The sequence below is a fragment of the Mustela nigripes genome, chromosome 7 (genome assembly GCF_022355385.1).
Source record: "Mustela nigripes isolate SB6536 chromosome 7, MUSNIG.SB6536, whole genome shotgun sequence".
Classification (NCBI taxonomy): Eukaryota; Metazoa; Chordata; class Mammalia; order Carnivora; family Mustelidae; genus Mustela; species Mustela nigripes.
Genome location: NC_081563.1, coordinates 39,582,558 through 39,600,057, shown reverse-complemented (window position 1 = coordinate 39,600,057; position 17,500 = coordinate 39,582,558). Strand labels below are relative to the sequence as shown.

Here is a 17,500-nt window from a genome sequence, read left to right as displayed (position 1 = left end):
ACCATTTTCCCAACAATATTTGCTCACTTGTAATCCTTTTGTCACATTTTGGTAATTCTTATACTATTTCAAACCCTTTCATTATCATTATATATTGTGATTTGTGATCAGTGATGTTTTATGTTACTGTTGTAATTATATTGGGGCACCACATACTACACCCATATAGGAAGACCAGCTTAGTTGATAAATGTACATTTGTTTTGACTGCTCCACCAACCAACTATTTCCTCATCTCTCTCCCTCTCCTCTGGCCTGGCTATTCCCTGAGACACAAAAATACTGAAATTAGGCCCAAGTAATAATCCCACAGTGGCTTTTAAGGGTTCAAGTGAAAGGAAGAGTTGCACATCTCTCACTTTAAACCAAAAGCTAGCAATAATTAGGCTTAGGGAGGAAGGCATGTCAAAAGCCAGGGTAAAGCGAGGCCTGTCATGCCAGACAGCTGGCCAAGCTGTGAATTCAAAATAAAAATTTTGGAAGGAAATTAAGGGTACTAGTCCAGTGAACACACGAATGATAGGAAAGTAGAACAGTCTTACTGCTGATACAGAGAAGTTTTAGCAGTCTGGATGTAAGAGCAAACCATCTCCAACGTTCCCTTAAGCCAGAGCCTAGTCCAGAGCAAGGCTGTTACTTTCTTCAGTTCTCTGAAGGTTGAGAGGTGTGAGGAAGCTGCAGAAAAGTTTGAAGTTACCAGAGGTCGGTTCATGAGGCTTAAGGAAAGAAGTGTCTCCATAACATAAAAGTGCGAAGTGAAGCAGCAAGTGCTGATGGGGAAGCTGCGGCAAGTCAGCCCAAGATCTAGTTCAGGTCATTCACAAAGGTGGCTACACTACACAACAGATTGGAAGAAGATGCCAGCTTGGACTTCCATAGCTAGGGAGGAGAAGTCAGCACCTGGCTTCAAAGCTTCCGAGAATAGGCTGGTGGCTTTAAGGTGAAGCAGCGTCCATTTACCGTTCTGAAAACCTTATGGCCTTTAGCTCATGCCACATCCACTCTGCCTGTGCTCCATAAGTGGAACAGCAAAGCCTGGATGACAGCATGCTTGTTTACAACAACATGGTTTGATGAATATTTTAAGCCCACTGTTGAGGCCTACTGCTCAGAAAAAGAAAATACCTTTCAAAATACTGCTGCTCGCTGGCAATGTCCCTCTTTACCCCAAGAGCTCTAACGGAGATACACAAGATTCGTGTTTCCATGCAGGCTGACACAGCTGTTCTGCAGCCCATGGATAAAAGAATAATTTTGTATTACAAATCTTATTTAAGAAGTACATTTTGTAAGACTATAGCTACCATAGATAATATTTATTTTTTGATGGATCCAGGCAATTGTACACTTAATAGACTGAAGTACAGTGTAAATATAATTTTCATATGCACTGGGAAACCAAAAAATTCATTTGATTTGCTTTATACTGTGGTACTCGTTTTATTGAGATGTTCTAGAACCGCATCTGCTGTGTCTCCAAGATACGCCTGTACTCTTCAGAGGAAATGCTACACTGTATTTTGTACTATTTCTGTTAAGTTTGAGGATGCATTCCACTGATGGTAGTTAATACGAGTTCACCTATTAGAATTAGTAGAACTAAATGGCTTTGGCATGTCAAAAGGTTCAGAGCTATTACAGTTTAAAAATACCTTTGATAATTGTCAGCTGTGTGGGAAAATTAGCATGGATTTTGATAGCTTTTAGGAAACTTAATGAAAAACACTATGCACTTGGATAAGTAAGAAACAAATGTATCCACAATTTAGCTTTTACTTGGGGCCTCTGAAGCTAGAGAGAAAATGGATAGATTTGACTCTTGGGCTTTGGATGCAGAATTGGAAGAGTAGGAAAACCTGTCTTGGCCTAGTAATACTTATAGCCCAGCTTCTACATTCTTGGGCTTGAGTTGATAGGGTTGTTAATTTGCATAGAATTAATTGCGTAAGATTATACTTTTCCTCTTGAATTACGTAACTCTCCAAAGAAAGTGAATATTCATAAGCATATTTTTGCTCTGTTTTATTGCTCTTTTTGAGTCATCAGGCCTTACATTCAGATAGTTTTTGAGGCAAATTAATATTATGTAAAGAAACAGTAAAAATTCTAGGGGCGCCTGGGTGGCTCAGTGGGTTAAGCCGCTGCCTTCGGCTCAGGTCATGATCTCAGGGCCCTGGGATCAAGTCCCGCTCTCTGCTCAGCGGGGAGCCTGCTTCCTCCTTCTCTCTGCCTGCCTCTCTGCCTACTTGTGATCTCTCTCTGTCAAATAAATAAATAAAATCTTTTAAAAAAAAACAGTAAAAATTCTATATTGATAAGCACATTATAGGTACGTAAATGAGTTACAGAGTCTTGCTTTTTATATGTTGTATAACTGTATACCAGGTGAAGTTATTTTTAGAGAAACTAAAAACCTAATTAAATGTACTGGTGCATGCTATCTACTGGGATGTCTGGTTGAAGAGGGAGTGTGGTCAGGATCTCTACACTGTGTCCACTGGTACTGTTTATGGGTTTGGAAAGACTTGACTGGAAGCTATTTTGTCCCCTGTGCCCTTCTCCAGTTTGGGGCTAGAAAACAAAAGCAGTCTGAGTTGAAAAACAGCTGTCTTTTGTTCGGTAGATGTGTGACTCCTCAGAAGTTGACATGTCTTTTTTCCCTTGGTCTGCTTCCAGTTTGTGAGAATCATTGACTGGGTTAACTATTGCTGTTCTCACTGAAGAGCTAGATTTACATAGTACAACTTGCTTACTTAAAGATATTTCCTCTTGTAAGTGAGGGCAGACCCGTAACCTTTTGGACTCTTTGCCGATGGTTTGTGAAACCTGTTCCAACCTAGAGGGTGATGTTTTTTTAGCATCTGAGTGATTAAAATGCCATCCTTGAACTGCTGGTCTCTTTATTTTCTGTTCTTTTTTGCTCTACCTTTTTTTCCCCACTATAACTGACTAAGAATGCTTAAGGGGTCATGGCAAGATAGCATCCATTTAGCATTTTACAGTGTGCTCGGGCTCTGCTTTAAAGAGAGGTAAAATGGGACGCCTGGGTGGCTCAGTCAACAGTTAAGTGTCTGCTTTAGGCTCAGGTCATGATCCCAGGGTCTGGGGATTGATTCCTGCATTGCACTGGGCTCCTTGTTCAGCAGGGAGCCTGTTTCTCACTTTGCCTGCTGTTCCCCCTGCTTGTGCGTGTGCACGTACTCTCTGACAAATAAAATCTTTTAAAACAATAAAAGGTAAGATTAGAATACTGCTAAGGTCATTCTTAAAGATACTTATTTTATTTAAAGCTTTTGCTTTGAGATCTTTCTCCACAACTACTGACCTCTCTAACAGCTCTCTCTCGGCTGGTTCCCCAGAATTTGTTTCTTGGGTTTTGTTTTTGTTTTTTGTTTGTTTGCCAAAGAATCCACATACCTGTTCCCTTGGAGGGAAGGTCTTTTCTGTCGGTTTCATATGAAATACTCCTCAAGGCACTTGGATTATAAATAGATTCATTTCTGTGTTGTTTGGGTTGTGGCGGCTGACACAAAGATCAGTCTTTCCTGTTAAATTTCTACTTTTTCTCCACTTTTTCTTTAGAAACTGTGTTGTTTCAAATTCTCCTACCCATTACAAGTTAAAACTTGAAACATGCCTTTACTTAAAATCATAATCCTGTCTTTAGTCACTGCCCTTCATCCTGAATGGAACATATGTGTGAAGGAAATTGAAGAAATATCAAGGGTCAAGTGACACCTCTTGGAAGCATTTAGAAGATAGCTCTCATTTTATAGACTCAGGGGCCTGTGTGGGAAAGCTGTTTGGTGTTACTATGTTTAGAATGGTTAGCTTTTGCACAATGCTCTAGAAAATACACTTTGTGAAAAGAAAAGAAAAGAAAATACACTTTGTGTGTTTTGAAACACAGTCTTTGAAAAGTGACAGAATTGACTTGCACACAGATGTCTGTTGAGGTGAATCTATCTCTGTGCATTGTTAATGTTGCAGTGAGTCGAAATATCTGATTTGAAAAGAGTCTTCCTAAAATATTTTTCTGATCGAGGATTGTGAATAGAAGTGTAAATTGCCTTGGAATTATGAGACTAGTTGGTGAATTTGGGGTTTTAAGTTGCCTTGCTAAATGGATTTACCAGATGAGAATTATTTTATAAAGCGAGTAAAGCTTTCCAATTATTCTGATGGTTGTTTTATGTTAAGCCAGCTTTAGAAATTACAGTTGAATCAGTATTTAAGGAGTTCTCCCTTTGGGAAAGCTGGCCTTTGGAAAAGAATTCAGTCAAATGTTGGGGTGGCTTAAGAATTTGAGGTCCCATTTCTTTAATCTTCTTTTTTTCTAGCCCCCTCCCGGAAGTCAGTTTTGACAGACCCTGCCAAACTCAAGAAGCTGCAGCAGAGTGGCGAGGCCTTTGTACAGGATGACTCCTGTGTGAACATCATCGCACAGCTGCCCAAGTGCCGAGAGTGTCGCTTGGACAGCCTCCGCAAGGATAAGGAGCAGCAGAAAGACTCACCAGTGTTTTGTCGCTTCTTTCACTTCAGGAGGTGAGGCATTTGGGGAAAAGCTCAGATAATCTGGATCTTTTTTTTTTTAATTTTTTTTTTTAATAAACATGTATTTTTATCCCCAGGGGTACAGGTCTGTGAATCGCCAGGTTTACACACTTCACAGCACTCACCAAAGCACATACGATAATCTGGATCTTAATAGCATTTTTTTTTCCTTCCTTTTCTATCAGCAGTAAATCTAGAACTACAGAGGGTGAAGATTGCATGTTTACTCTCTGGCTTTGAGCGTCTAGATCTTATCCCATGTTATTTCCTTCTCAGTCTCCCTTTCAATTTGTTTTTAAAGTAGAAAAGCCTAAATACACAACATTCTTTTCCTGAAACTAACAAACATTATAGAAAAATGCTGAAATTTCTTTAAAACTCACTACAAATGAACACTTAACTTTTCAGTGCGTTTTAGTGTTTCTATGGTTATAAAATTATTTTCAGGCATACTTAACTTGGGTATATAGTATATATTGTGTTGAATATTAACTTTCTTCATTACTTAGTAGGAACCCCTTGGATATGTTAGCTTTTTTCTGCTAAAACTTAGAATGATTAGGTAGGAACCCATAACAGTATTTGAAACAAGTTCACTTAACCAATTTTCTTATTGGGGTTAAGATTATTTTGTTGTTTTTGTCACTAAAAATAATTCACAAATAATCATCTCCTTGTTCCCATCTCTCATCGTTTACTTTGGAAGGATTACTGGAAGTGGCATTACTGGGTCAGAAGCCATGTGTTTTAAGGCTTTCATACATATGTTCTGCCAAATTGCCCTACAAGAAGGTTGCACCTGTGGCCAGGACCTCTGGCAGCATTTAAACATTCCTGTCTCTGTACTTTGCTAGCAGGAAGAGGCATATCTTTTTTTAAAAAATCTTCCTTAATTTTATAGACAAAACCTTTCATTTTTATGTTTTGTTAAGTCAAATTTTCCCTAAATTCTTCTATCATTAGTGAAGAAAGAGGCTGTTTTTTCTTTTTGGTTGTCACCTATTTTTTGATAAATAATCAGTGTTGTTCTGCATATAGGTTAACTTTAAGTATGATTTACTTTCTCAGAAATGTAGATACTTTCAGACTTGAGTAGTCCTAATGATAAACAGAAGTGTTGACTTGAATTTCTTTCTGTTCACCTCCTCACCCTTTGGTTTTATCAAGATTAAGGAGTGCTGAAGAACTGAGTTGAATGCACAGGTATTTTAGGCCATTGATTATATCTGTTCTGGTAGCTTTCAGATTTAGGCTCATTTTAATGAACTGTAGAGGTTTTTAGATGATAGTTTGCCCCATTCGTTCCTGAGTAAATTGCAGAAGCACCATGATGAAATGTCTAGTATTTAGAACTGTAATAACAGCTAGCATGTTAGCATACCATTATATTAACATATTTTGAATAACATGTTGTCCAGAATAAGTTCTAATGAAGGTTAGTTCTACTTTCTCTCTGGAGAATTTTTTACACAGGTAAGTGTGTTAAGTGTTAAGTGGGTTCTGACGTATATATGTATATATTTTTTAAAGATTTTATTCATTTATTTGACAGAGATCACAAGTAGGCAGAGAGGCAGGTGGAGGCGGGAGAGGGGGAAGCAGGCTCCCCGCCGGGTAGAGAGCCTGATGTTCGGGGCTTGATCCTAGGACCCTGAGATCATGACCTGAGCCAAAGGCAGAGGCTCAGCCCACTGAGCCACCCAAGCGCCCCTCTGACGTATATTTTGTAGAGAGCACAAAATGTTATGCTTTGTAGAAATCTGGTCTGTCTATTCCTATTACACATTTGGTTTCCTTATGGTTCCTTGCTCTGAAAGGTATAAGCAGACTGGAGGGGAGAGATTGTTTGATTTTGGTTTTAAGTGGCAGAGGCCTTTTAAGGAGGAAACAATTCGTTTTTTCTTTCAGATATTACTAGAACTTTTTTTTTTTAACCACTATTTTGTATCCATCTAGAAATCACTAATTTTATAACTTAGCTGTTTTACCATTTTTGACCTCTTCAAAGAGGAAACTGTCTTTGCTTAATGTTGCATAGGAGAAGCCAGTCTAGTGGAAACCAGAATGAATTCACCACTTTGGTAAAAAGAATGTCATAATTTAAAGAATAGAGCTTCTTTTTTCCTCCCTGATTTTTAGAGAGTAGATACCAGCTGTCATTAGCCTCCTCCTCAAGTTTGTTTCTTATTAAATTCTCCTGCAGATAAAATAAAACGGTTAGGGTCTTCTACGGAAGCCCAGTTGCCAAATCCTATTTGCCATCTCCCCCTTTGAAATAGCTTTCAAATTCATTTTTTAGTATTAAAACTGTCTTAATTTGGGCTGTCAATTAAAAATTTGCATCTCTCCTTTGGACTGATTGAAATTAATTTGCATCTGTTAAGCAACTCCCAGTGTCCTTCCAGTTCATTCTACACTCTTCTGGACAAATGATTTTTCTAAAGTACACCTTTAGGTATGTCTTGCAGGCTGAAAGACTTGGTAGCTGGCCAGGGACCAATGGAGAAATCAAGATCCCTGCATTTTTCTTTCTTTTGTATGAAATACAGTTTCCTTGACTTGCCTTTTTTAGCTGTCTTCCTTTTCTAGTAATGCCACTCTTAATCATTATCACTACCATGAAGTCTTAGTATTAGTCCCACAAAACTCACAGTCAGTAATTCTTTGGCTCCTATAAGATTTAATGATCATTATAATATCTGTCATATCCTACCTACTTCACGTGTATTTTATGTCTACTTCTGTGTCTCCAACTAGATTGACATGTCAATATGAATGAATTTTGGAAAAATTCAAAACCAATACTTAGGAAAAACAGGTGTCAGAGGTGTTGAAAGATGTTGCATAGGTGATGAAAGAGAATCTTGAGAAAGTATTCTGCCTTTTTGCTCCACTTGAGGTACTTAGGTCTGTCTTATCACGGCCGCTCATTCCAGAAGCTTACACAATAATTTGCAGCTAGGATTCATATGGGTGCTGAATTCCTCATGGATCTACATGGTCATGGCTTCAGTGACTGTCTAGGGTTAGCCTTCTTTTGCTGAGTGTTACTCTTGAAGGAGTGGTTGTATTAAAATCAGATTATTAAAATTAAAATCAGATTATTATTATCTTCTGTACATTTTCCGTTTTCTTCTGGGGTGACTTGTGATTGTGCTTGCTATTACATCCCAAGTCTGGAAGGTTTGATAGCTGCCCCTGGAGGCAGTATGATTTGATCTTGGTTGAAGTGCAAAACATCTCTCCCCTGCTTCCCTCCCCATGTCCTCTGAGGAAAAACTTGGAAATTTTTAGATTTTTTTAAGTCTTTCCACTGAGATTGCCAAGTAGTAACAATTGACTGTGAGATGATAGAAAACTGGGAAGGAACTTGTTGATTTAAATTGTAACTACAAGATGTAAATCAACTTTGTGTGTATGTAACACACTTTTTTTTCCCTCCACTTCCTCTAGGTTACAGTTCAACAAACATGGTGTGTTGCGGGTAGAAGGCTTTTTAACACCAAACAAGTACGACAGTGAAGCAATTGGCTTGTGGTTGCCTTTAACCAAAAATGTTGTGGGGACTGATTTGGACACTGCAAAGTATATCCTGGCCAACATTGGAGACCACTTCTGTCAAATGGTGATTTCTGAAAAGGAAGCTATGTCAACTATTGAGCCACACAGTAAGAGCATCTCTTAGGGGGTAGGATTTTTGAGTCCAACTTGATTTTGTTTCTAAATGACACCCAAGTTCTAACTGCATGGGTTTCATTTGTATCCAGAAGTTTGGATGATTTTGGTATAATGAGGTTGCATTTTCTCTTTTATAACTGCCTTTTGGTTTCATCAGTCACTCTCTGGGGTTTATTTTGGGGTAGTTACTACAGGAGTGAAACTCCTTTGTTGTTAAGAAAGGTGAAGGTAAGGTAGTGGTAGAATTTGCACAGCCTTTCTCAGTGTGGGCTCATCAAAAGGGGAAGAGGCCTTAGGTTGGGTATATATATATTTTTTAATTTTTCAAGATTTACTCATTTGACAGAGATCACAAGTAGGCAGAGAGAGAGGGAGAAGCAGGCTTCCCACTGAGCAGAGAGCCCAACTCGGGGCTCGATCTCAGGACCCTGAGATCATGACCTGAGCTGAAGGCAGAGACTTTAACCCACTGATCCACCCAGGCACCCCTAGGTCGGATTATTTTTAAGACAAAGGTTCATAATCAGGAATGCATTTCAGAGAAAATAGAAGACACAGGCTCTAGACCTACTGAATCAGAATCTGGGGAGCTGGTTCACAGGCATGAGAATGAGAACAAGCTCAGGTGAAAAGGATTCCCTTTAGAGTCAGGGTTTTAACAGGATACGTGGAAGTTCCACCTGGGTGAATGTCAATGTCTTCTCCTCTCTAAGAGCACTCTCACACTGATCTGGCAGCCCAGTAAACCACAGGGATCAGTGTGGGTGACATACGAGAACCAGACCTCCCTTGTGACATCTCAAGGTATGTCTGGGAGAACACGTCTCTTTTTTATGCCTCTGTAAAATGTAAGGTATCTAGCCTGAAGTACCCAGAAGCAGTTATTTTTGAAGTCTTAGGCGTCCTTCCACATTTTATCTTTCCCAAATGGTTGAAACTTAAAAGTGAAGCCTTTCATTTCTCCTAGGTATCTTTTCAGACTTTGCATAACCAAATATGTCTCAGTACAAGCTTCCATACATACCATCTTGAGAATTTTGGTTGTAGGTACCAGAAACTAATTGAAACTAGTTTCACAAAAATAATTCACTAGATAGGTATGGATATTGTTGAATTTCCAAGTCTGCAGAATGGGAACACAGGAATTCAGAGCTAGAAGGAGAATGGGATCGTCAACTCTGGGAGACAGCCAAAGTCATGAGCCAAAGTACTTGGCCAGAGTAAAGAGTAGCTATAGAATCACTCTATTCTGTTGGAGGAGAAGAGACTCTGACAAATCAAGGATCTTACTGAAGTTTTTTCTCTGTAATCTTTCATTTTGGATGAGTGACACTGTTTTCTGTTTTTAGTAGAGATAAAGAGTTTCCTAATTATATACATTTAAGTAAGAGTAGTGAGGTTAAAGAGAAATTCTTAAGTAACTGATTTTAGAAGTTACTTAGGTAGGTATTACATAAGTGAGCTGCAGTGTAGAAACACTTGGGATATATTAGTAGCTTCACTCCTGAATTAGCAGGGCTTGTTGTAAGCAACTAATGTTTTTCCTTTATTCTGAATAATGTACAGAAAAAGGTACAGATAGTTTTTTTTTTTTTTTAAAGATTTATTTATTTATTTGACAGAGAGAGATTACAAGTAGGCAGAGAGGCAGGCAGAGAGAGAGAGAGAGGAGGAGGAAGCAGGCTCCCTGCTGAGCAGAGAGCCCAATCCGGTACTCGATCCCAGGACCCTGAGATCATGACCTGAGCCGAAGGCAGCGGCTTAACCCACTGAGCCACCCAGGCGCCCCAGATAGTTGTTTTTTAAGAATATAATTAAAAAACTCTGTTCTTAAAGATTTTAATAGGATTAACCTTTCCTCCTCGCCTATCCACTTCCTCTCTTGTGACAAACTGGTCAGTTGAAGAGAGGAACTCACTGTGAATGATATTGATGAATGTACTGTAAGATGTTCCTAGAGGGCTTATTCTCTGATCCTGAGATAAGGAAGCAGGTGTCAACCTTTATATATTTATCCTGCCTTTCCAATGACCTATAATTGTTAAATGGGTGGCTAAGAGATCTAAGAATATCTAATAGTCTAATCCAAGTAACTAAGGGAAAGTTCATAACACCTCATTTGTAAAATACCTAAAGCTCTGTATTTTGCAGTGAGCTGTTAGGTTATAATGGAATGGCAGAAGTTCATTTAGCAGTTGGATTAATTTGGTAAAAACTGAAGTTGATCATTTGTGTTTTGGTCAGTTCCTAGAAGAAAGCATGAATAAACCACAGATTGGATTATGTGGAAAAAGATATTTTCCATAAAAAAAAGAATGTAATGGTATTGATCCAGTCTTATTCAAGAGAGAGACGGAAAAGAGCTTTCTGATTAACAAACATTGGGCGCTTTTATGACACAGGAAAATGTCCTCCCTTTGCACATACTCTCTGAAGCTTTCTGATACCTGATTTGGCATTCCTCCATATGGGGAAAGGGGCATGATGTCCTACCCAGTCCTGGAAGGCGCCCCCATCTAGTTATCAGGGCTTGGCCACTGCCACAGAAGATACCACTTTGTAGAATCTTGGATTATGCCTCAACCTGTTGGTTATTTGGTTAGTGTGGGTCAGTCCTGGATGCCTGCATCACTATTAACACTAAAAAAGTCAGGTTTCTGGCTCTGGCCCTTGAAGAAACCAACTTTGTACTATTATTAAGTTAATGTGCTGTTCCCTCCAGGTTCCCTAACACCCTGGGATTTTTCATAGGCTGTGTGAGTGGATTCAGGGCCTGTGGGAATAACCTGACAATCTGTGTTGGCTTTGTGTATCTGAGTCTTTTTTTTTTTTTTTTCCTTTGGAGGAAGCATGGTCCATGCTGTCTTCAGATTCTGAAAGGGGCCCATGATCCAAAAGGTGAAAGAACCACTGCTGTATAATACCTGTGTCTGAACTGCAGCTTCTGTAATCACTGCTTCTTTTTTTTAATTGATTACTTCTGCAGTACTTCATATGTACCAGCACTGTGCAGAGTCAGTGGGGACAAGGCACAGCCCTTCAAGCAGGGATTCTGCTTATACAGAGCTTCCTCTCCTAAGGAGAGAGGTAAAGCCACACCTGACTGTATACAGTGTGAAGAAGCTTGAGTTTAAAGTACAAATCCAGGTTGATGAGAGTGCTGAAGAAATCCAGGAGAGCTTCATAGTCGAGTGGGGAGAGGTTGGGGGGCCATTTGAGATGGTCTTTGAAGGCTGAACAGAGTTGATAGGAACTCCACTGAGAGGGAGAAATGACATCAGTATCCTCCCCTTTCACATTTTATTTCAAAAATCATCTCCTCCCAAGACTAAGTGATTTATTGATTTTTGTAGGACAGGTTGCTTGGAAGCGAGCTGTCAAAGGTGTCCGGGAAATGTGTGATGTGTGTGACACCACTATCTTCAACCTGCACTGGGTGTGTCCTAGGTGTGGGTTTGGAGTATGTGTGGATTGCTACCGGATGAAGAGGAAGAATTGCCAACAAGGTGAGAAATAACTTGATTCTCCTCCAAGCTCCCCTTTACACTCTTAAATGAAGACTTTTACTGATTTGTGGTTGATGGATTTCTGAAGCAATCCAGAGTCCAGGAGCAGTTACTGTGAATCATTTTCTGCAGGCGCTGCCTACAAGACTTTCTCTTGGCTGAGATGTGTGAAGAGTCAGATACATGAACCAGAGAACCTAATGCCTACACAAATCATCCCTGGGAAAGGTACTCCGTGTGGTGCAGTGATGTTCTTTCCCCCTTGTTTTGGTTAGCTCATAGGGTCTGGTGGTTTGGTTTTACTTTATGTAGTATAATTACTTGATAACTTACCTTAGTATATGCCGTAAATTGTCCAAAGATGTATTAAATTATGCCTTAAGAGCTTTTTTTTTTTTTTTTTTTAAAGATTTTATTTATTTATTTGACAGAGGGAAATCACAAGTAGATGGAGAGGCAGGCAGAGAGAGAGAGAGGGAAGCAGGCTCCCTACTGAGCAGAGAGCCTGATGGGGGACTTGATCCCAGGACCCTGAGATCATGACCCGAGCCGTAGGCAGCGAGCGGCTTAACCCACTGAGCCATCCAGGCGCCCCTTCTTTTTTTGTTTTTTTTTTCTTAAGAGCTTTTTAATTAAGGTTTTGTGAACAGTTTTGTAGAAGGAAGGAAAATGATTCATTTGCAGGGGAAGGCATACTTAGTATGAAAAGGAGAGAGAATCTAAGCACCATGTTGCTTAAAAAAAAAAAAAAAAGGAAAACTGTTGGAAATACCAGTTTCTGCTTTGTTATATTGAGATTGAATGTGCCTAATACCCTTGTTGAGATATTTGTCTCTGTCCTTTTTTTAGCCCTCTATGATGTTGGAGATATTGTTCATTCTGTGAGAGCAAAATGGGGAATAAAAGCAAATTGTCCCTGTTCAAACAGGCAATTCAAACTCTTCTCAAAGCCAGCCTCCAAGGAAGACATAAAACAGGTATATTGTTTTTGCTAGATTCACTGTTCTTGATATATCTATCTTTCCAAATAACCGAAGGATTTCTGTAGTATATTTGAAAGGAACATGGGGACCCAAATAACCGAAGGATTTCTGTAGTATATTTGAAAGGACATGGGGACAGTGTTCAGTGGTAAGAAACAGCTCCTACATTTCATGTGATAGTTCATGGACCCATTCTCACTTTTCACATTTCTGTGGACCTCATTTCTGTAGCCTCTTTTAGTAGGTTTTTATTTTTATTCATTGAAAAAGCAAAAATATCTTCTATCTTAATTAATAAGTTGCTCTTGAATTTTATGTGGGTTTGTAAAAAACTTTTCATGTTTTACAAAGTTAAGATAATTGTTTAAAATTACCAAGTATATGTCATCGATATAATATATATTTGAAAAGTTAAAGGAAATAATACTGAATGAATTTTAAATACCCATCACTCACCATAAAAACTGTGCATTTCTATGGTGCTCACATGCCTCTTCCTGGTAGCTTCCCCTTCATCTGCAACCATCACATCTACCCTATTCTCTCTTTGTTCCTCCCCTTCTCCCCAGTGTCTTCACCCACATCGTACTTGATAAGCAGAATTCCACATTTTTCATAAAGCTGTGGTGTCAAAGGCAGTAGAGGTAGAAGAGCTGTGCTCTTTAGATTCAGAACTGAATTTGAATTCTTACTCTGCACTTTCTAGTTGTATGACATGAGCTGATTTCAATATGCTTCTGCTTCCTCATCAACAACAGAGGAGTGGGGGCACCTGAATGGCTCAGTCGGTTAAGCGTCCAACTCTTGATCTCAGGGTTGTGAGTTCCAGACCCACTTCGGACTCTGCGCTAGGCATGGAGCCTACTTTTAAAAAAATAAACAACAGAGGAATAATAAACAATACTGATCATTGAGTATCACAAAAATCCATCACACGTAAAGAAAAGAAAAGAAAAAGGCGGGGACCATAGCAGGAATTTGACTGGTTTTTCTTCTTCTGTTTGTATAAATTCATCAGCTAAGTCAGGGCAGTTTCTAAGTAACAGAAAAATAAGTGGTGTGCTCTGTCTAGTTTTTTTTTTAATGTTTGAGTTCTTTTAAGAGCTGTTTATCTCATTTTTAAAGCCTGCTATGCTATGCTGAAACAAAAGACCGTTTTTTTTCCCTCTGCATCTCATTTTCTTCTGAAATCAGAGCTGTACCGTTCCTGCTCTGCCTCACTCACTCATTCATTCACTTATTCATTCATTCAGCAACCATCTTGTGAGTGCGTATTCCAGCTACTGTGAGTTCACAGGGGAGCTGAGCACAAACTGGTCATTATTTAAAGCAACATGGTAGGTGGAGTGATAAGAGATATGTATGAGCAGGAAATGGTTGATTAGGGTTAGGGAGGGAAATCTTGCTGTATTTAAATTCTTAACATGCCTTTTGTTTTCACCAGTAAGACTTAAAAGCTGAAAAAAAAAAAAATTAAAATCTCTTCTACTTGATCTAATTGTGCTCTATTATTTTAAGAGTCCTGCAGTTTTGATGATGTCCAGGGCTATTAGGTGGTTTTGTGTGGGATATTTCTCACTGGTGAGCTGTTAGGGGAGAAGGTAAGGAAAAGGAAATGTAATGTTTCAGCTTGTGGAAAATTCTCTTTTTAAACTCAACACAGACTTCTTTTGCTGGAGAAAAACCTACTCTTGGTGCCGTGTTCCAGCAGAATCCCTTGGTGTTGGAGCCAGTGCCTGTGGCTGGGGAAGCCACTTCCAAGCCAGCCAGCAGCATGAAACCTGCTTGCCCTGCCAGCACTTCTCCCTTAAACTGGCTGGCAGACCTGACCAGCGGGAATGTCAACAAGGAAAACAAGGGTGAGGGTTTCCTGCTTTCCTCTGGGTTCCTGGGAACTTCAGTCCATTCTCGGAGGGGATTGGCAACCTCAGTTGCTGTGAGAGCAGTGTGATTAGAAGTGTGTGGAGTGGAAAGGGGTGGTTCCCTGTATTCACCAGGGAGACCTGTCATAAATGCAAGTATATTTAAAATGCAATCCCAAGGGGCACCTGGGTGACTCACCTGGATTAAGCGTTCAACTCTTCTTCAGCTCAGTTCTTGATATCAGGGTTGTGAGTTCAAGCCCCATGTTGGATTCCATGCTGAATGTGGAGCCTACATTAAGGGGCAGGGGGGCAGTCCCAAAAGGTAGAATTTCTGCTGACAGTTGAACTCTAGGCTGAGATTGTGTTTGGCAAGAAAGGAGTGGGCTGAGACTTGCTTTAATAAATGATTTCGACCTTTCTGTCCTTATCCTGTTTGTTCCTATTTTGTCTAATTAGAACGTTGTGGCTTCAGTTTTATTTTTCTCCTCTGTCCTGTGGTCTTAGGATGCTAGATGACAGTGTAAAGAATATAGGCTTTGGAGTGAGACCATTAAATTAGAATTTAGGTGATTCTGCTTTTTAGCTATGTTATAAGAAAGAAAAATTGCAGGTTAATTTCTTTTATGCAGAGATCCTGAACAAGTTTCAGAACTCTAAATAAAGGAAGTGTACAGTAAGACCAACCAGGGCTTCGGAAATGCAGGTGTCATTTAACATTGAAAAATAATAGTCACATGACAAGACAGAGAAAGTAGTAAAATTCAATACCTATTCATGATTTTAAAAAAATAAATTTGGAACAAAAGGGAACATCCTTAATCATTAATGAGTTTTTACAATAAAACTGACAGTAGATATCATAATGATTGATTTTTTTTTAATTGTTTGAATAGTTTTTTAAACAGTGTGCCTCTGTTCAGGGATAAGAGGATATCTGCCATCACTATTAAACATTGTACTGAAATTCCTGGCTATTGCAATAAGGCAGACAAACAGGAAAAGATTTTAGGATTGGAAGAAAATGATAAAGCTGTTGATATTCTAGACAACCTGATTATATATGTAAAAAATAAAAGTGTATCTAATAAATACATATCTATTAAGGTTGCCAGTTACAATGTTAATTTATAAAAATGATGTTATGTGTACCGGGAGCAAGCAGATAGAAAATGGAAGTTTAAGAAACATCATTTGCACCATGATTTCACTCGTGTGTGGAATCTAAAAAAACAAATGAATAAACAAAAAGTAGAGTTAGACCTATGATTACCAAAGGGGGATATGGGGTGGTGGGAATGGGTGAAGGGGGGTGGGAGATACAGACTTCCAGTTATGGAATGAAGGTGACATGGGAATAAAAGGCACAACAATAGGGATTACAGTCCATGGTATTTTAACAATGTCGTATGCTGACAGATGGGAGCTATACTTGCAGTGAGCGCAGCATAACAGAGAAATTGAATCATGATGTTGGACACCTGAAACTAAAGGAATATTGTCAGCTACACTGGGGGGAAGAAATTTTTAAAAACCCAATTAATACAATATTACCGTGAATGTTGTGTACTTCTTGTTTTAATACCAGTTGGAAATCCTTGTCTCAATTAATGATTTATTGGTATTTATCCTCTTAAGTTTTTTTGTTCTAAAGTAAACGAAATCCGAGTCCCAAAGTAATTCTATTAATAGAAGACAAATAAGGGATTTGCCTTTTGGAATGCTTTTCCATCTGGATGGTTTTGGTTTTGTTTCTAGAAAAACAACCAACGATGCCAATTCTGAAGAATGAAATCAAATGCCTTCCACCCCTCCCTCCTTTGAGCAAATCCAGCACAGTCCTCCACACCTTTAACAGCACAATTTTAACACCTGTAAGCAACAACAATTCTGGTTTCCTCCGAAATCTCTTGAATTCTTCTGCAGGAAAGGTATATATTTGTTTTATTTATATTTTGTCTTGTAAAAATGAATAGAGTCAGAATAGGAAGAGACCAAAAAAATTGAAACAGACAGTAGAAAGAAGATAGGAATCTTAGGCTTTCTTTCATGGGTACAGAAGGTTTCGTTGGCAGGTAGGCTTTGCAGGGTTAGTGTACCAAGATGGGCCATTTTTTTCCTGTTAAACTTTTTCTTTACCTCTTTCTGTGAGTTGTAATGTCAAGTGGGGGAAGGGAACTTACCTATTTGTCTTAGGATCCTGACTTGGACTCTTCTGGGTATTTGATACTTAATGCTAGCGTTGTAGGAATGGATTTTTTGATGGAAGGGAATGACCTATTTAAAGACTTGTGTTCTTTCTTAAATTCAGACAGAAAATGGACTGAAAAATACACCAAAAATCCTTGATGACATCTTTGCCTCTTTGGTGCAAAATAAGACGTCTTCTGATTTTTCTAAGAGGCCTCAAGGACTGACTATTAAGCCCAGTATTCTGGGCTTTGACACTCCTCACTATTGGCTGTGTGATAATCGCTTGCTATGCCTCCAAGATCCCAACAACAAGAGCAACTGGAATGTGTTTAGGGAGTGCTGGAAACAAGGACAGGTAAGAGGGGCCTCTTTCCCCCCAACTCAGTTCAGAGCCCCTTCCTCTGTTCTTTCAGTAGGCTTCTGACAGTCCTGTCCCCGCATCCCGCCTCCCTTCAGTTGTAAGTGGTATATACTTTATCTGCTCTTTTTGTACTTTATTGTTTAGGGTGAATGTAATTAAGGCACTGTAGCTGTGAGTCCTATTTTTTTTACTGCAGACATTCCTGAGTTCTCTTCCAGTGAGGTTTTGATTATTCCTAAACCAGTCATCTTTGGATATTTGATGTATGCTTTTTGGGCTCTGTGATTCTTGGGTGATGAACCTCAATGGGAGGAATGAGCAAGAGTAAGGCTGTTGGGGCTTGGGGCATTAGACAGAATACAG

The 17,500-nt window shown here is 39.2% G+C and overlaps 1 protein-coding gene across 6 annotated transcripts in view; it reads left to right on the top strand.

Annotated features, from left to right (window-relative positions):
* Window positions 1-17,500, top strand: part of KDM3A (lysine demethylase 3A) — a 52,268-nt gene that overhangs the window by 22,792 nt on the left and 11,976 nt on the right. For 3 of the 6 annotated variants that reach the window (XM_059405655.1, XM_059405660.1, XM_059405656.1), the window contains exons 11-18: window positions 4,341-4,545; window positions 8,008-8,222; window positions 11,586-11,738; window positions 11,871-11,966; window positions 12,588-12,715; window positions 14,385-14,580; window positions 16,342-16,514; window positions 16,895-17,131. In XM_059405655.1, coding sequence (XP_059261638.1) covers window positions 4,341-4,545; window positions 8,008-8,222; window positions 11,586-11,738; window positions 11,871-11,966; window positions 12,588-12,715; window positions 14,385-14,580; window positions 16,342-16,514; window positions 16,895-17,131 — 1,403 coding nt within the window. The remainder of the gene's footprint in view (window positions 1-4,340; window positions 4,546-8,007; window positions 8,223-11,585; window positions 11,739-11,870; window positions 11,967-12,587; window positions 12,716-14,384; window positions 14,581-16,341; window positions 16,515-16,894; window positions 17,132-17,500) is intronic. The other 3 variants (XM_059405663.1, XM_059405662.1, XM_059405661.1) reach the window with 3 other exon arrangements.